General features: G+C 40.5%; 1 protein-coding gene across 2 annotated transcripts in view; it reads left to right on the top strand.

Moving 5' to 3' along the window:
- LOC135089172 (uncharacterized) overlaps positions 1–16561 on the top strand; it is a 119700-nt gene extending 103139 nt beyond the window's left edge. For both annotated transcript variants that reach the window (XM_063984473.1, XM_063984472.1), the window contains 3 exons: positions 13305–13432; positions 15049–15136; positions 16077–16561. In XM_063984473.1, coding sequence (XP_063840543.1) covers positions 13305–13432; positions 15049–15136; positions 16077–16221 — 361 coding nt within the window. In that variant the 3' untranslated portion in view covers positions 16222–16561. The remainder of the gene's footprint in view (positions 1–13304; positions 13433–15048; positions 15137–16076) is intronic.
- Positions 16562–18385: the final 1824 nt, after the last annotated feature.

The raw sequence follows: 18385 nt of genomic DNA, 5'->3' as shown, positions 1-18385 counted from the left end.
AATCTGAACTGGAAACTTCACATCTCATCTCTAGCTAAAACAGCTTCTATGAAGTCAGGCGTTCTGAGATGTCTCTGCCAGTTTTTCTCACCCCCCCAGCTGCTAACTCTGTACAAGGGCCTTATCCATCCATGTATGGAGTATGCTTCACATGTCTTGGGGGGTTCCACTTATACTGCTCTTCTAGACAGGGTGGAATCAAAAGCTTTTCGTCTCATCAACTCCTCTCCTCTAACTGACTGTCTTCAGCTTCTCTCTCATCATCGCAATATTGCAGCTCATGTCAAGACAACCACCATGATTTTCACTATTTATCACATCATGGTGTGACAAAAGACACTATAACCACTCCAGTTAGGAGTCTATGACTGTTCAGCTAAACAATCCCCTAATTCATTAAGCCTTAATGACTGCTTACTAACAGCTCCAAGTCTAGTACCTGACTTGGCTCAAGTGCTACTAAGATTCAGACACCAAAAATATGTCTTCATATCAAATATAGAAAAGGCATTCCTGATGGTAGGACTCTATGAAAAGGACAGAAACTACACTAGGTTTCTATGGCCAAGAGATCCATTAAATCTTCATTTCCCATTAGACATCTTTTAGTTTAGTTTTGTTTGGAGATACCTGTTCACAATATCTACTCAGTGCTACCATTTCCGATCACTTATCTAACATAGAAGAACAGGAGGACACACAAGAACTATATATTGACAATCTACAGGGGGACAGACAATTCAGATGAAAACCTAGTAGAACAATATTGGCAGGTACAGAGAATATTTAATAAAGCCCATCTATATCCAAGATATGGGTAACAAATAGTCCCAGACTACAAGATCAACTCGAGATTGACAATGTTATATCAATGAAACAGGACCAAGTGAAAGTTTTAGGATTAATCTGGAAACTGAGTTGAGATACACTTTCAAAATCAGTGACTGAGGATTGTGATAAAATAACAAAAAGAACATGCTTAAGTATGGTGTCAAGGTTATTTGATCCATTAGGCCTACTACTCTATGTGACAATCAAGTAAAGGATATTTTTAGAAGACCTGTGGAAACTAAAAACATCTTGGGACCAAACCCTACCTAATGAACTTTGTAATCAAGGGCATCTACTTAACTATGAACTCAAAACAGCAAGTAAAACAGAAATCCCTAGGGCAACCATAATACAACAGGAGGCAGACTTGCATATTTTTAGTGATGGCACCAGTAAGGCATATGGAGCTTGTGCTTACCTTTGTAACAATGGGCAAGGAAATCTGATAATAAGTAAAGCAAAGGTTGTCCCCATTAAAAAGAAACTCACCATCCCTAAATTAGAATTAACTACTGTCTTCTGGCTGCTAGGCTAACCACATTCATTCATGAAGCCTATGAGGGTGTAATTAACATAGAGTATTAATATAAAGTATATTATATAGTATCATAGTCATAACTGTTCAGCAACAGTTTTGATCACTAGATAAACTGGTGTGATATTTTATGCTCTTCTGTGTTGGTTTGAGCTGCAACTTGGACTAAAGCCTGATTGAGGGGCGGGCTATAAAGTTCACTGAAAAGTGGGCCTTATTTTATTTTTCAAATATTCCCTGCCAAATTATAGGTGTGTTTCATATGGCAGGAAATAGTGTAGTTCAATTAAGATATAACAATCCACTGAATCAAGTGGGTGAGCCAATGAGGATTTCGTTTTAGCAGATTTGGACTTCCGGAACAAAACCGTTCTCACTTTGCTTCACATTCTGGAAGTCAGTTACATTCAAGAAGTAGTTGGATATACATGACCCACTCTCTCATTTCAAGTTAGACTTAGCCAGCAATCAGTGCATACCAACTCTCTACCATCATTAGCAGACATTCTATACCAAACTCCAGCTAAGTATTCTGTCTAGCCACAGGCCTGTTTGCTGATAGATACTTAGCTACTCGTGTATCCACCAAACCCAAGGTAAATATTTATAATGTGTCACTGGCCTTTCATGCCAGTTAGCCATATACATAAGAAAAAGAAGAAAGAAAAGAGAACAGACAAAAAAAAAATCACTGGCTATTAGGTAAAAAAACAAATAAATAAATATCTTTACTTTTAATTGTTTCCTTATTTTGTGAAGTGATGGTGGAGTATGGTGGGTAAACAGCCACAGATAAGCACTATTCACCATTTATTGAGAGTAAGGCCAAAAAACAGAATTACTTTATCCTACATTCATAAGATAGAAGTCCTAACAACGAGGCTGAGGAGGGTCCCTATCTCTCACTTCCCCCTCTGATCGTCTACCAGGAGGTGGGACTACCTACCTCACTATCTTAAAGAACTTTGAGATCCCATTTGTGCTTATCTGATTGGTAGTGGTGGGGATGGATAAGCAAGCTGCTTGCGTAGATGCAGCTGACAGCATTTCTCTCAGGCATGTCTGGGGTCTAGGGTGGGTGACCGGTGTGTGGCCACCTGGTCTCGACAATGGGGATGAGGGTGGAGGGTTAACTGATGCCATGAGTCTCTACTGGAGTCTGGGCATCCCTTGTCATCCCTGGGCATCCCTTGGCATCTCTTGGCATCCTTTAGCTTCCCTCAGTGTCTTTTGGCAACACCTGTAGTGGGATTAAGGTTGGTTGGCAGATTGGTGTTGTCAGCAGTTCCAACTTCACATCAATGTCAGGGAGCAACTAGTGCCCCCTCATTTTTCTCTACAAGTTTCCAGAGGTCAGGGACATATGCATGAGATTCCAGCTGGACAACCAAGTTGCAGTACACTGCATCTCTCACCAAGGTTTTTCTTGTTCTCTCCCTCTTTCTATCTCAGAAGATCTCTTTTTCCTGGCTGAGTCCCAGAACCTCTACCTGTCCACCATGTATACCTCAGGTTTGGATAACGTTTGGGCCAGTGTGTTTGTCATGTCAGACAGGGACTTCAGTGGAGTGGGAGTTGATGGAAACCATGTTCCAAGATCTAGTGGACCTTTTTGGCAGTTCTCGGTGGACCTATTTGCCTCCCTTTCCAACCACAGCTTCCTCTGTTTGTCCCAATGGATGGCACCAGAGGCAGGAGGACCAGATGCCTTCCTGGTTGATTGAAGCCAGTGGAATTTTCTTTATCTGTTCCTTTCTCCAGCAGCCAGAGTGTTACTACAGTTATGTCACAAACTACAGATGCTCCAAGGCTAAGTTCTTCTGGTGGTGCCTCTTTGGTGAGCCCAGCCTTGGTGCCAGCAACTTGTGCACTGGTGTCCTTCTCCACTGCCCCTCAACCATTTGTCTCTGTTGGAGAGAGGCTTAAAGTCCCTCGGGATCTCCTCTGACTTTCATGCACTGAGTTTCTCTCAGTTTATCTAGAGAGTTGTCTAGTGGTGTTGGATCTTTCTGAGGCCTTTTGTGACTCTTCTATTTGGAAGTACCAGTCCTGCTGGAAAGCATTCCAGTCCTTTTTATGCAATAAAGATATTGAAGACCTCTCTCAAGATGAGGTACTTTAGTTTTTTTTGTTTCTTGTTTCATGAGAAAGACCGCTTTGCCACTACTATCCGTACTCACATCATTGCTCTGAAGGCTCCATTTTGTTATGGCTATTGTGGAAATTTCTACTTGTATCATGCACAATATCAGTGCATTATTGGTTTGTGTTGTGATTTGTACATAAATAGTAAAATCATAAGGGGGGTAATTAAGGTTAATCTAGTACAAACTTAGTTATTAAAACACATAAAAGTGATGAAAAGGTAGTGGAATGTGTATAGCTTTTGTTTTCGACATGGCAAGCTGGGAAGCAAGCTTACTGCTTGGCCCCTCTCACTGGTAATAGTTGCCAGGCAGCTGCCACGATCACAACAGTCCTATTAAGATGCATTCTTGCCACTCTACTGGTTTCTTGCTGTTAAATTCACTAAGTTAAGAAGAAATTAGAAGTCAGAACCATTGGATATCACAAGAGAATGTCTGTCTTAGCTCCAAAATATGGCCAGCTGCTAGCTTGGAACCCTAGTGACTATAACTCACCACCACTCCCAGTTGGCTCAAATCACAGCTAAGTTTTCATCTATTTATAATTATATTTGGTGATGCTTTTTGTGATTATGCTAGCTATTTTGGTGCTCTGAATGAAGGACAGATGTTTTGAGTTGCACTAATCAGAAATACCAACGGACCCAAAATCCATTCTGCAAGTTCAGGGATGTGAAATTAGGGCTTTTCGATATTCTGGGACCAGAACTGAAGCCTCTGATCACAAATGAAAATTAAAATAGGTGTTAAAATTTTGAGGAGGTTTTCAAGGAAGTCCCAGAGAGAAGCTTCCCTTTGCCAATCTGACCAAGTACCTTAGTCAGGCAGCAAGGGTTATCTGGACCTACATTGCTTGTAGATGCAGGAACCTGAGGTTGAGTAACTGATGTGGGGGTAGCAACCCACACATGAGTCTCTGAAACTCCTGAAAAGACCAGAGGAGGAGGATTCCTCAATCTGGACAAATTGGTATCGTTCCTGGAAGAGGACCTATTGGGAAGATGAGCAGAGAAACCATCTATGTCCATTTTAGATGCAGAAGAATCACTTTGATTAATAATGTCTGGCTCAGGGTCATCTGACTATCCCAAAGGGGTCTTTCTAGGGGGAACGTCTGTTGAGTCAAGGGACTCAGCAGACCCCTGGGAAACTTGGGAGACTTGTTAGTATGTGTCTTTAGAGGCTTAAAAAGTCTTGAGTCATTCGTGGTTGAGAATCCATGGGGGCATGGACTTCAGCTATATGAAATTTTGCAGCTGGTGAAGATGCTTTGCTTTGCTGAAGATTTAGTGGAGGTGCTTAGCTGAAGATGCAGAGGAAGGCTTATCTGTGACATTTTTCCAAAACAGAAAACTTGTTGCAGATGGTAATGATGGGAGGAAACAATTGATGGCTGAGAAAGGCAGGAAGGTGTTACAACCTGTGGTAGAGGTGGAAGAACTAGAGTGGAAGGAGGAGGCATATGTCTTTGTCCACCATCCTTCTGTCTAGAAAGAAGTTCCTGCTTGGCACTACTGAGACTAATGAATTGAGAATTAGCCAGATGAAGGATATCTTGCTCAAGACAGTACCTCTTGCATTGTTGAGAATGTAATGGGTGAGCTTCCCTGCAGAAGAAGCAATAAAGTTCCAATTCACATTCAGGAGTAGGGTGTGAGTGAAGGGAAGAGCAGTGACCACACTTTGGACAATTTGTACAGTTGTTCCTTCTGTGACTGAACTTGTAACACCAGTCACATTATAATGGACGATCAATAAAAGCCTTTACTGGGAGAGAAAGAGGACCAATCTTTGCATGCTCAGGGAGAAAAGAACCATAGAATGTGAGCATGATCGTATCATTATTGCCTCTAATCTTGGCCACTCATTGAACATTATCAAGATATAACTGAAGGATGTCATCTGAGAATTTGTGTTGGTCCTGGTTGTGAATATGTCCTTTACAGTAACTGAATGTTCAGTGTGGCTTGATAGATTCAAAGATCCCACCAGAAAGGCATGGTAGATGGAGCAGCATCGTCATGTGTGTTAAACCTTTAGCTGAGATCAAGACTCCTTTGCCATATTTCTTGATGTTATGTTTAGGGAGCACTCCATTCTCCCTTTCCAGATACTTGGCAGCATGAATAATGTTTCCTTAACCTTCCCTATAATATGCTACAAACCAGTAAGGTGTAGGTAGGAGGCGAACTTTGGAAGCACATTCTTCAGGGTTGGCATTAAAAAAATCCACAAAAAAAAAAAAAAAAGAAAAGAAAAAAAAAGCCCATCCCAAAAAACCCAACACACCCCCAAAAAAGCCTAAGTGGGTTTTTTGGGTTTTAAAAAAATATTGTACACATAAGAATTTAATTCTACATCATATTGATAATTAAGGTCTATATATGTACATATACATAAAAAAATGTAAAAGTAGTCAAGTCTGACCTGTTCATTTCCTGTAAAACACAAGTTAACACAGGCTTTGTCCAACCAGGCCAACCTGTATCAACATGACCTAAACAAGTGTGTGTTCTTTATTAATAGAAAGTGTCAAAATCTTTCAAGATCTAACTCTCCTTGTAATTTCTAGCACCTAGCCAAAAGCATCTCCAATAACTTTGCTTCATCTTTCCCTCCTTTATTTCAATCTGATGGCACCACTGCCATCTCATCTATTTCTAAAGCTGAACTCTTTGCTCAAACCTTTGCTAAAAACTCTACCTTGGATGATTCAGGGCTTATTCCTCCCTCTCTTCCACCTTCTACATGCTACCCATTAAGATCCTTTGCAATGATGTTTTACATGCCTTCGTTGGCTTAAACCCTCAGAAGGCTTATGGACCTGATCGGGTCCCTCCCATTGTTCTCCGAAATTGTGCCTCTGTACTTGCACCTTGCCTAGCCAAACTCTTCCAACTCTGCCTATTAACATCTACCTTTCCTTCTTGCTGGAAGTTTGTCTAAATTCAACCAGTTCCTAAGAAGGGTAACCATTGTAATCCCTCAAACTGTCATCCTATTGCTTTAATTTTCTGCCTATCTAAAGTTTTGAAGCAAGGAGATTCTTAAACATCTATCACTTCACAAACTTCTGTCTGATTGCCAGTATGGGTTCCATTGAGGCTGCACTACTGGTGATGTCGCTTTCTTTACTGAGTCTTGGTCATCCATTTTTAGAGATTTTTATGAAACTTTTGCTGTTGCCTTAGGCATATCAAAAGCTTTTGATAGAGTCTGGTACAAAGCTTTAATTTCTAAACTACCCTCCTACGGCTTCTATCCTTCTCTCTGTAATTTCATTTCAAGTTTCCTTTCTGACCTTTCTATTGCTGCTGTGGTAAAGAGTCACTGTTCTTCTCCTAAATCTATTAACAGTGGTGTTCCTCAGGGTTCTGTCCTGTCACCCACTTTCTTCCTATTATTCATTAATGATCTAAACCAAACTTCTTGTCCTATCCACTCATACACTGATGATACCACCCTGCACTTTTTCATGTCTTTTTGTAGACATCCAACCCTTCAGGAAGTAAACAGATCTCACAGAGAAGCCACAGAATGCCTGACTTCTGAGCTCTCTAAATTTCCTGATTGGGGCAGAGCAAACTTAGTATTGTTCAGTGCCTCAAAAACTCAATTCCTCCATTAACTCAACACAACCTTTCAGACAACTATCCCCTCTTCTTTAATGATACTCAACTGTCCCCCTCTTCTACACTGAACGTCCTTGGTCTGCCTTTTACTTATAGTCTAAACTGGAAACTCCACATCCCATCTCTAGCTAAAATAGCTTCTATGATGTTAGGCATTTTGAGTTGTCTCTGCCAGTTTTTCTCAGCCTTCCAGCTGCTAACTCTGTACAGGGGCCTTATCCATCCATGAATGTAGTATGCTTCACATGTATGGGAGGTTTCCACTCATATTGCTCATTTAGACAGAATGGAATCAAAAGTTTTTCGTCTTAACTCCTCTTCTCTAACTGACTCTCTTCAGCCTCTCTCTCATCACTGCAATATTGCATCTCCTGCTATCTTTTACTGTTATTTTCATGCCAACTGCTCTTCTGATCTTGTTAACTGCATGCCTCCCCTCCTCCTGCAGCCTCACTGCTTACCCCTATTCTGTCCACCTCTCTGATGCTAGAGTTAACCAGTATTCTCAGTCATTCATCCCTTTCTCTGGCAAACTCTAGAACTCCCTGCAGCTTCTGTATTTCCTCTTTCCTATGACTTGAACTCTTTCAGGAGGTAGGTTTCAACACATTTATCCTGTAATTTTTGATGACCAGCACCTCAGTGGACCTTTTTTTTTTTATTATTATATTTTTGTTGCTCTTGGCCAGTCCCCCTCCTACATGAAAAAGAGCTTCAAGCCTTTTGTTTTGCTCCTTAATTGCTTACTTAAAGTGACTTACATATAAATATGAAGAATAAACAAAAAACAAATAAAGACCACCAGAAAACAATAAAACCCCCCCAAAAAACAGAAAAAAACAATAGAGCAAAAAAACCCCAATGGGTTGGGTTTAAAAAATCCATTTTTTTTATTAAACCCAGGTTTTTTTTCAACCCTGATGTTCTTCAGCATCATCAAAGATATTAGGACAGTAATCATTCTCATTGTCAACTACACTGCATGACTGAATGATCTCAGCAATTAAGTTGTCTCCAAGAAGCAGAGAATTTATTGCCCCAAGAGCAGCTTTGGCAGCAACATCAGATGTAAATGTCACATAGCACTGATTAGAGAAACAATCGCCATCATATTTGAAACTGATATGGAGAACTGTTCTGAAATGCTTGAAAACTGAGTGAGTAGCATGGCATGACATGAATGTGTAGACATTAATGATTATAAGAGTGTCAAAACAAGACTCAACAACTGACCCAAAGGACCTTCCACCATGAGAAGCAAGAGTAAGTATGAGCTCCAGCCTGCACATCAGCATGACAACCAGAGGGTGAAGTTTCAAGGGCCTGGTCGACTACTCCTCGAGGACCAGATGAATCTTCATGTTTACCTATGAGGATATGAAAAATTAAATGGTTCCAGGGGCCAAGGGAAACTGCCTACCAGGATTACAAGAGGAGTGAGTGCTGGCTGCCATGAATGGGTTATCTCATTCCCATGGGGGCCACTCATTTTGAAAAGTGGCCCCTCATGATTTGAAAGGTTGTCCATGACAGAGCTAGGACCTCCCCCCACAATGCATCCCAGCTCAGACACCCAGCCATCCAACACAGGATGACCTCAAAAGATGACAGTCCCTCTGGTGAGTGGCACCATTGGCCTGTACTGGCAGCCTAACTCCAGGAACCATTTAGTCTGGTCCCTCACTGGAGACCTTGCTAGCTTGTGTAGCCCTCTCCCCTAAAAGTAGGACAGGGCAGGGGCCAAAGCCTCCTCTAGCCTTGCTTGCCAGGTCATAAGGACATGCTGGCCCCCCCACCATGACAAGGTGCTTCCCACTAGGGGGGGAAAATCTGCCAATCATCTCTCTCCAGTTCTGTTATAACACTAACAGCCAGTGAGTGAGGATCCTGTCCCCTTTATTACTGCTATTGGTAGCTTTTCTACCTGTTTCTTAAATTTCATTACTACCTAAGCAACTCCTTGGATCAGTAGCCTCTCACCTGTGTATGTGATTAACTGCTTGTTAGGTGATTGCAGTCTTGGCTTGTTGGGAAGTTTGTTCCACTCCTTCTCACTGGTGACTGTGTTGCTCACTGCAGTGCCCATCTCCATACACATCCACTGTCAGCAGTGGTGTCCTGTGGGTTCCCTGGACCTGTTCAGGAAGCTGTAAAATATCATACAACTCTCCCTCCTCTTCTTGATTACTTTCTTGTTCCTAATCCTCCACATTGTTTACCTTACCACTGGTTCTACATGTGTGTCTTTCGTCATGGAAGCATACATTTCTCACTCTTTCTCTTGACCTAATCCTTCCAAACTTTGGTTTAACACAGCCTGTTCTCATGTTATACATGATAGAGGTGGCCCACAAAAGGTATTTGAGCTTTCCATCACCTGAATCTCCTACACTTTATATTTATGCCTGGAATCATGCCAGATCTGTTTTCCAACTAGCCAAAAACTCCTCTGACTACTTCATGCTCCCCATTAAGATCCTTCACAGTGGTGTTTTCCATGGCCTCACTGGCCTTAACCCTTGGAAGACTTATGGACCTTATGGTGTCCCTCCTATTGTTCTCTGAAACTGTACCTCCTAGCTTGCACCTTATGGCTTTGTCTATTAACATCTACCTTTCCTTCTTGGTGAAAGTTTGCCTACATTCAGTCTTCCTAAAAGGGGTGACTGCTCAAATCTCTCAAACTATCATCCTATTGTTTTAATTTCTTGCCTCTCTAAAATTTTCAATTTATCCTCAACAGTAAGATTCTTAAACATCTATCACTTCATAACCTTACATCTAATTGCCAGTGTGGATTGTGCCATGGCTCTTCTGGCTTTCCTTACTGAGTCTTGGTCATCCTCTTTTTTGGGGATTTTAGTGAAAATTTCACTGTTCTCTTAGACATATCAAAAGTTTTTGAAGTCTTGCACAAAGTTTTGGTTTCCAAACTATCCTCCTACAGCTTCTATCCTTTTCTCTGTAACTTCATCTCAAGTTTCCTTTCTGACCGTTCCATTGCTGCTGTGGTAGATGGTCACTGTTTTTCTAAGTCTATTAACTGTGGCATTCCTCAGGGTTCTGTCCTGTTATCCACTCTTCCTATTATTCAACAATGATCTTCTAAACCAAACTTCTTGTTCTGTCCACTCCTACACTGATGATACCACCCTACACCTTTCAGATCTTTTTGTAGATGTTTAAACCTTCAGGAATTAAACAGCTCACATTGGGGCCAAAAAATGCCTGACTTCTGATCTCTCTAAAGTTTTTGATTGGGGCAGAACAATCTTAGTATTGTTTGATGCCTCAAAAACTCAATTCCTCCATCTATTAACTAGACTCAGCCTTCCAGACGACTATCCCCTCTTCTTCAATGACACTCAACTGTCCCCTTCTTCTACACTGAACATCCTCAGTCTGTCCTTTACTTATAATGTAAACTGGAAACTTCACATATCTCTAGCTAAAACAGCTTTAATGAAGTCAGCCATTCTGAGTTGTCTCCACCAATTTTTCTCAGTCCCCAAGCTGCTAACTCTGTATAGGGGCCTTATCTGTCTATGTATGGAATATGGTTCACACTCATACCACTCTTCTAGACAGGGTGCAGTCAAAAGCTTTTTCATCTTATCAACTCCTCTCCTGTAACTGACTATCTTCAGCCTCTCTCTCATGGCTGCAATGTTGTATCTCTCACTATTTTTACTGCCATTTTCATGGAACTGCCCTTCTGATCTTGCTAACTGCATGCCTCCCCTCCTCTTGCGGCTTCGCTGCATAAGACTTTCTTCTTTCTCTCACCCCTATTTTGTCCACCTCTCTAATGCAAGAATTAACCATTATTCTCAATCATTCATTCCTTTCTCTGGTAAACTCTGGAACTCCTTGCCTGCTTCTGTATTTCCTCCTTGCCATGACTTGAACTCTTTCAAGAGGGAGGTTTCAAGACACTCATCCTCTGTTGTTTGGTAATTCTCTTTGGTATAACTTTGGGAACTGGGATGGAAGTGGGCCTTTTTCTTTCTTTAAAATTTTTGTTGCCCATGGCCAGTGACCTTCTTACATAAAAAAAAAAAAAAACTGGCAAGCTTGGTCACCAGGGCATACCTAATTCTATCTTCCCTGCTATAAGTATCCTCGAGTAGTTGAATGGCAGGTTCGTACTTGGATACCTTAAGTTTGAACCCGGATAGTAATTGTGCTGCCTTCCCCTCTAACTGGCCTTTAAAGTAGGTGAGTTTCTGGATATCTGTTAAGTCCTTGTTTTGATGGATGGAACATTCTCGGAATTCTACCTAGTCAATCTGCCATTGAAGGAGGGTAAATTTAGTTTGGGCAATTTAAATCCTATTTCCATGTTTTCTCTTTTTTTTTTTTTGTTTCTTGCACGACCTTTAGTCTGGAGAGGATTTCATTAACCTCTTCTTCATATTTGATATCTTCTATCATATTCTTCTGCAGATTTGCCTTATTTAAGAGAATGTAAATTCTTCATTGTTGTTACTGATCTTAGCCAATGTATTCTTTATTGTTATTTGTTTGGCTTTTACTTCATACACATTAGTGGCATGAACGAATGTTTAATTGTATATCCCTGCTAATGGCAGTGATACTTGCAGTACTGTGTTAACTATAAGTCTGATTAGGATGAAGCCTAGAGGCCCACCAAAAGCAGGAGCCCATGTAACTTTTTTTTTTTTAATGTTAACACTATGGATATGACAAACACTCCCTGTGCATCACTGAAATAAATTTGTAGGAATCCTCTTTGATATGAGAGATGTGAGAGGTGTGTTAAACTATATATAAAAAAAAAAAAATCATGGTTCAATTTATATGAAATTTTGACACACAGTCAGGGATAGCCCAAGGAGAGCATATGATTTGAAGGAGATTTTTTTTTTTTTTTTGGGGGGGGGGTTGTGGGTGGGAATGTTGAGTGGCCTAAATGAGCTTAGAGCCTTGGGGCCCTACCATGGGTTAATAAAGCACTGGATACTTGCCTTGTTATCTCCTCTGTTTTGTTTTAATTTCCTTAGATCTTCTGTTTTTAAGTTTTTACTGGATGGTATCAGAAATCAGAGAATGAAACATAATTGGCTATTACAGCATAAAGTGCCAAAATCACTGCACAGTTGTGAGAGTTATCACTTGGATGTGGTCTTTGCACTTAGGGACATGCAGCATGGGCACACAGGCATGCACACTGGCGGTCACTAGTCAAGTCACCAGCAAGGATCTGGTTTGAAGGACCAATATGGCAGCTTAGCATGAATAAGCTAAGGCCAGTTTATAAAATGAAATTTATTTTATAAGAAGGCAGACCTAAATTAAGCTAAGCACCTATCAGTACACAGGCCTAAGACATATCTAGGTACTTAGTTGGAATCTTGGTGAAATGTTTGCCTGGAGTAGTAGTAAGGCTGGGTGTGTGGAGTGACTGCTCTGTGTGGTAGCTGGGGTAATTGATTGCTCCTTGAGTGTAACTGAGTGACTGCTGTGAGTGCTAGCAGGAATGTAACTGACTGTGCTGCACTTAGAGCAGGCTCATAAAGGTTTAGGTCCCCAAGTTCAGAGCTGTCCAGTCCTGGATCCTTGCTGGTTCATCCACTAAGTCCACTTACTAAGGTGGGCTGTTAAATTGACAGTAATGCCCATTACCATTAAACCGTTACCCTGATGGAATATATTTCTGATACTACTGATATTTGAGGCTCTGTAATACCTGTTTTTCCTCTCTCACAAGAAGGTATTCATAATGGGTACACCAAAATGTGAGGTTAAGTCATATGGAGGAACAAAGTCAAACTAGAGAACTGGCACATAACTGTAAAAGCTTAGTGATCTGACACCAAGTAACTCACAAAGTTCAGTCCATGTTAACACAGAACATGTTATTTCAAATTAATTACAAGAGCTTACCAGGAGTTTCAAACAGCAAGAGATGTAGGTCTTTGTTAGGCTGCTTGATTTCACTACAGTACTTTACACTGACTATATTATTAGAGGAAAAATAGGCTTGCTTGAAATAAGGAAAATGTAATTTATGGCTACTCCTATTTGTGAGAGAGAGTATACATGCTTGTTGGTGTTGTATTGTGGTGTGTATGTGGTGTGGGTAGATGGTGAATGGTTAAAAAATTATAACAAACCTGCATGTATGGTGTGCTACAGACTAGTGCTTGGAAACTGGTGGTGCAACAGTGGGAAGGGAGCAGCAGTGACATGGGTGGATTTGGACCTGAAGCAGCATGGGGAGAGAGGAACACCACCCAAAGACTACGCCTTCACCTTCATTGCCGGTCAGTACTGCCTTATACCACCATCAATTACAGTGACATGAGTCACAACAAATTTGCATGATTGCTGCACCTTATTCCCTTTGCAGATCTGATTTTATTACATTTTTATTGGCAGGAGAATATTATTTGAACCTTTTGTTATCTCTGTAGGCATATACTGCCTATCATAACCTGTGTTGGTGATTGTATGATGTACCTCACAGTTACTTTTCCTGTCTCTTATTTTCTGTACCTATCTCCAGGTTGGGATAACACACTACAAATACTTAAATATTTTCTCACTATATTATTTTTGCCACTGAGTTTATCTCAGAGAAGTAGGCTATAGAGCTACACATTATACATTCATATATATATATATATATATATATATATATATATATATATATATATATATATATATATATATATATATATATATATATATATATAAGTACCAACTCTGTCTCCCACAAAAAAGGGCAGATAGCCAAGACAAGGTATACAACTTTCACATTCACACCACTCTCTTAGCCCCTTGGACACTGATAGAGAAGAGAGTACTCCTGCCCTCACTTTACAGGGATCAGTCATACAGCTTTGGTCTGGAACAAGGCTCCTTCATAGCAAGTACTCTCCCCTACCACACCTGATTGTTTCACTCCTGTGTGAGAATATCAATGTGTGGCACCTCCCTCAGAGGTCACAAGGCCACATCATTCCTCACACACAACTCCTCTCCATTTACTTCTGTCATGCTCAGTGATTCTACCATGCTCCAGTGCCAGTCCTCTTCCCTTTAAGGCCTCCTTTACACTTTATATATCCATCCCTTACATGGCCTACCTTGCAAGTTCACACTTCTCACACTTGATCTTACTATCTTCACCAGCCTATCATCCTCTATTCTCTCAACATGTCCATACCATCTCAGCACACATTACTCTGCTCATTCTGCCCAGTCTCTTGCAACACCCATTCTTCTCACTTCCTCATTTCTGATTATGTCCATCCAATAATCTACACATAATCCTTAGACATCTCATCTCCGTTACATTCAATCTCTTTTTTGTCTATTACTTTGTCTGCTACTCTCATACTCTGAGTATCCTTAGACATCTCATCTCCCTTACATTCAATCTCTTTTTGTCTGCTACTTTGCTACTCTCATACTCTGAGTCTCAGCACTCTACAATGCAGTAAGTACTGTTATCACTTCATCTAATATTCTTTTTACTATAACTCCAAGTACCCTACTGTTAAACAGTCTGTTCATACCTCTTAACACTTTTCCTGCTTCCTTCATCCTAGCTCTAACCTCTGTCTCTACTCCTACATCCACCACTACTGTAGATCCAAGATATTTGAAACAGTCTACCTCCTCCAGCTCCTCATCATTCAGCCATACATTCATCCTGAAACTTGCCTTCCTTATTATATCACACAAATATATACAAAACTATCAAGCCAGTTGTGTAACTATTACCAATATTTAATGAAAATAAACATCCATATTTTAAGGTGCTGTGTTTATCATGTAGGTAGATAAATAGATTGACAGATCCAGGAAAATGTCATAAGTATTCTAATTTGAGGCAAAATACCACTTTGTGTGAGCAGCTAATGGTGTATTGCAGGAGGAGAGCAGCATGTGGTGGAGGTGGAAGTGGTGGCTTCTCCACAACACTATCTGGGCTGGGACTGGGAGGCTCGCATGGTGGAAACGTGAGTGGTCGAAGCAAAGCATCATTTTTAGAAAGATTAATGCTCTATGTAATTCTCTTAAAGATTGTTACAGGATATATATACCTTTCATCATTGTTACAGTATATATATACCTTCCATCATCTTGATAGTCAAATTTTCTGAATGATTTTAACAAATGTTGCTGTTCATGATTAAATTTATGTGACATGAATTAGCAGGATCTCTCTCTCTCTCTCTCTCTCTCTCTCTCTCTCTCTCTCTCTCTCTCTCTCTCTCTCTCTCTCTCTCTCTCTCTCTCTCTCTCTCTCTCTCTCTCTCTCTCATCCAATTATGTAGCCTTTCAAGTGTTTTCTAAATTTAGCAAGGTGAAGAGGAAGAAAAGGCAATACATCATTAACATACAAAAATCACATTGTGATATAAGAATCAGGGTTGCATAAAGGCAGAAGTATGTACACACAAATTATGCTTTTAAAAAATCTTTTATCAGTAGAAAACAATAATAAAAATGTCTTAAAGACATTGTTTGCCTGCACTGATGGGCAGCTCAGTGCAAGACAAGCAGGTTGTTGCCAACCCATGCTGTTTGTGCCTGTTTGTTGCTGTGCACAGATATTTCTTACTGCTTTGTACAGCAAAAGGTGTGCTGTACTCAACATGTGACCCCTTGAATAGCCTGAACTATCAGATAAACTGACCACTTTTCCCCATTCTTGAGGCATTACTGTATTTAGATGTTTTTAGTTACTTACTAAAGACATGAAGATTTCTAATGTAAGAAACTACAGCACTGATCTGAAAGACAAGTACATGTCTGTCCTTTCGTTGTTTTAATTTTACACATTCTGTACACTTTCATGTATCTGTACACGGATAGTAGATAACTAAGTTTTCTTTTCAGTGTCTCATAGTTGTGAATGAAGTACATCAACATTAACTTTGTGTGGCTGTTTCTCAGGTGGGTGAAGTACCGTGTGGATGGAGTATCTGGCGCAGGGATCTGTGAATGGAATTACCGGCACTGTGAGGGCCGGCCTGAGGAGCTCAATACCCAAGACCCTGAGTGGGCAGCCAAGTACCGACCTAAATACTTGGCAGCCTGACCAGTCACAATCCCTCAGTCCATGACAGTCTCAGGTGAAAGCAAAACATGGTGTGGTAATAGTTTGGATGGGTGCTTGCTGACAGGAAGTGTGTCATACAGCTTGTATATAGGCAACAACTCTTAAGAAGTGTGTTGTGACCTGGACAGCTGACCATCCAATTAAAGAAACTTAAAAATGTTGATAACTTTTAACCTGCATTCCCTAGATGCAGATTTATTTTGCAAAGTTTTTCTGCTTATAAATCTTCTTGACTAAACCTAAGTGAATAATATGTATGTCAGTTCTGAAGATGAGATGTCTGTTTGCAATAGAGTGAAATAAATGTACTTTAAATTAACACAAGGTTTCTTTGTACACACCAGATATTACACAAGTGATCACAGAACCATATCACTCACTGCTACTCATACAGCTCATTTAGTATGCCTTTGTTGTTTCTTTATAAACTGCACCCCTGCACCAGTCTCCTTATTATACAAAATTATGAATAAATAAGCAAAGTGAATATTAACAAAATATCAACAATCTGGTGTGAGAAGCAGTGGTATCATAGTGATATGGATCCATTGTATAATTTTGCTAAAGCTGTAGAATGTTGACAAAGGAGTGGAGCATGAGGTGACCTGCACCAGTGCCCCTAGCTCCATGAAGGGAGAGGAATGATACACTGTGAGGACAATAGGGATGTGTAGGTGGGGTGAAGGGCAGCATAGGATAGAGAGCAACCTCAGAGAGTCAGTATATACTACTTGGGTGTGTGATACTTGGTGGGGGAGAGAGAGGGAAGGAAACAATGTGTTGACACCCCCAATTCCTAAGCAATTTTGGGTATGAAACTAACTCACTATTTACAATTAGAACTAAAATATACTTAAAAGTTAAACATATCTTAATATATATTAGCAAGAGCAACCTATCATAACTAACCTAACTTAATACTAAAATACTTTTCAAAATATGTCTCTAGATGGAAAGCAAAACATACACGAACATTTTTGTGTGAGATTAGAACAAAATTTTGGCAACACAGGCCTGACTGCAGGGAGTTGGGCAATATATAAAATAGTGTTATGAGTGTGTATGTTATTGGTGGGAGAACTTCATCTTATGAATGGCTGGTTGAGATCACATGATATGGGCAGAATTCCTGATTGGCAGAGGCAGGACAAGGGGGTCTAGGAAGTACGTACCTGCCCACGAGGAGAGATGGTAGAAAACTGTGGAGTTCAGCCGCGTAGAGTTCTGTCTGCCATTTCCTTGCTGATACTGTTGATTTGAGGTGTATCAAGGCACATTTTCTGTTCTTTTTTGAGTGACAATGTTCTTGTGACTTAACAAGGCTCAAGTAATGGTGTGAGTTACTGGGTCTGTGTGTTGTAGGGGCAGAGGTAAGTTTACACTTCTGCCTCATCAGGTACAGTGTTTTGCCTGCTTTCCTGTTGCTTGCAAGTTTGGAAATGACAAAGAGGAAACCCTATGATATTGTTCACGACATGCTATTTGTAAAAAAAAATCTTAAGTGAGCAACTTGTGGTTATGACAAGCCTGTGAAGATAATCCCATGAAGGTTGTAACTTGGTCCAGGTCCACGCACCCCTACAACTTTCCACGTAAGTACAGTAAACCCTTATTATACAGGACTAAGTAGGGCGAAGCCACTGATGTTAAAGGCGAAAATCTGATAAAAGCAGCAGTGAGTGGGTCAGGAAAAAGCAGTGTGTGGGTGCCAGGGTTGCACTGCTGGCCAGCCCAAATTATTATGTAGCAATGTAAAAATTATGACATTTTTTCTATACATTATGGCATAATTTATGGTATACAACGTATGGCAGATAGCAGACAAACACCAAATTATGACAAAAATACCATAATTATGGCAGTCTAACCCTGGTTGGTGTGCTGTGCACTCACCACCACCACCACCACCACCCTCTCTCCCAACCATCCTCACTCACTCCCTCCCCACCACTGCTGCTTACCAGGATTTCTTACCAGGATGAGCCCCACTAGAAGGGAGCTCCAAACATGCCAACATGCCACAGTGTGATAAAATATTTGTTATAATGACAAACATGTACCTGATGTAAAATACTGTGGAATGTGTGTTGTAAGCATTTAGTGAATTATCAATAATAATACACAGTTAATAATCCGGCCATTG

This window comes from Scylla paramamosain, chromosome 32 (assembly GCF_035594125.1).
Source record: "Scylla paramamosain isolate STU-SP2022 chromosome 32, ASM3559412v1, whole genome shotgun sequence".
NCBI lineage: Eukaryota > Metazoa > Arthropoda > Malacostraca > Decapoda > Portunidae > Scylla > Scylla paramamosain.
Note: the sequence above shows the minus strand (reverse complement) of the source record. Positions and strands in the feature narration are given on the sequence as shown.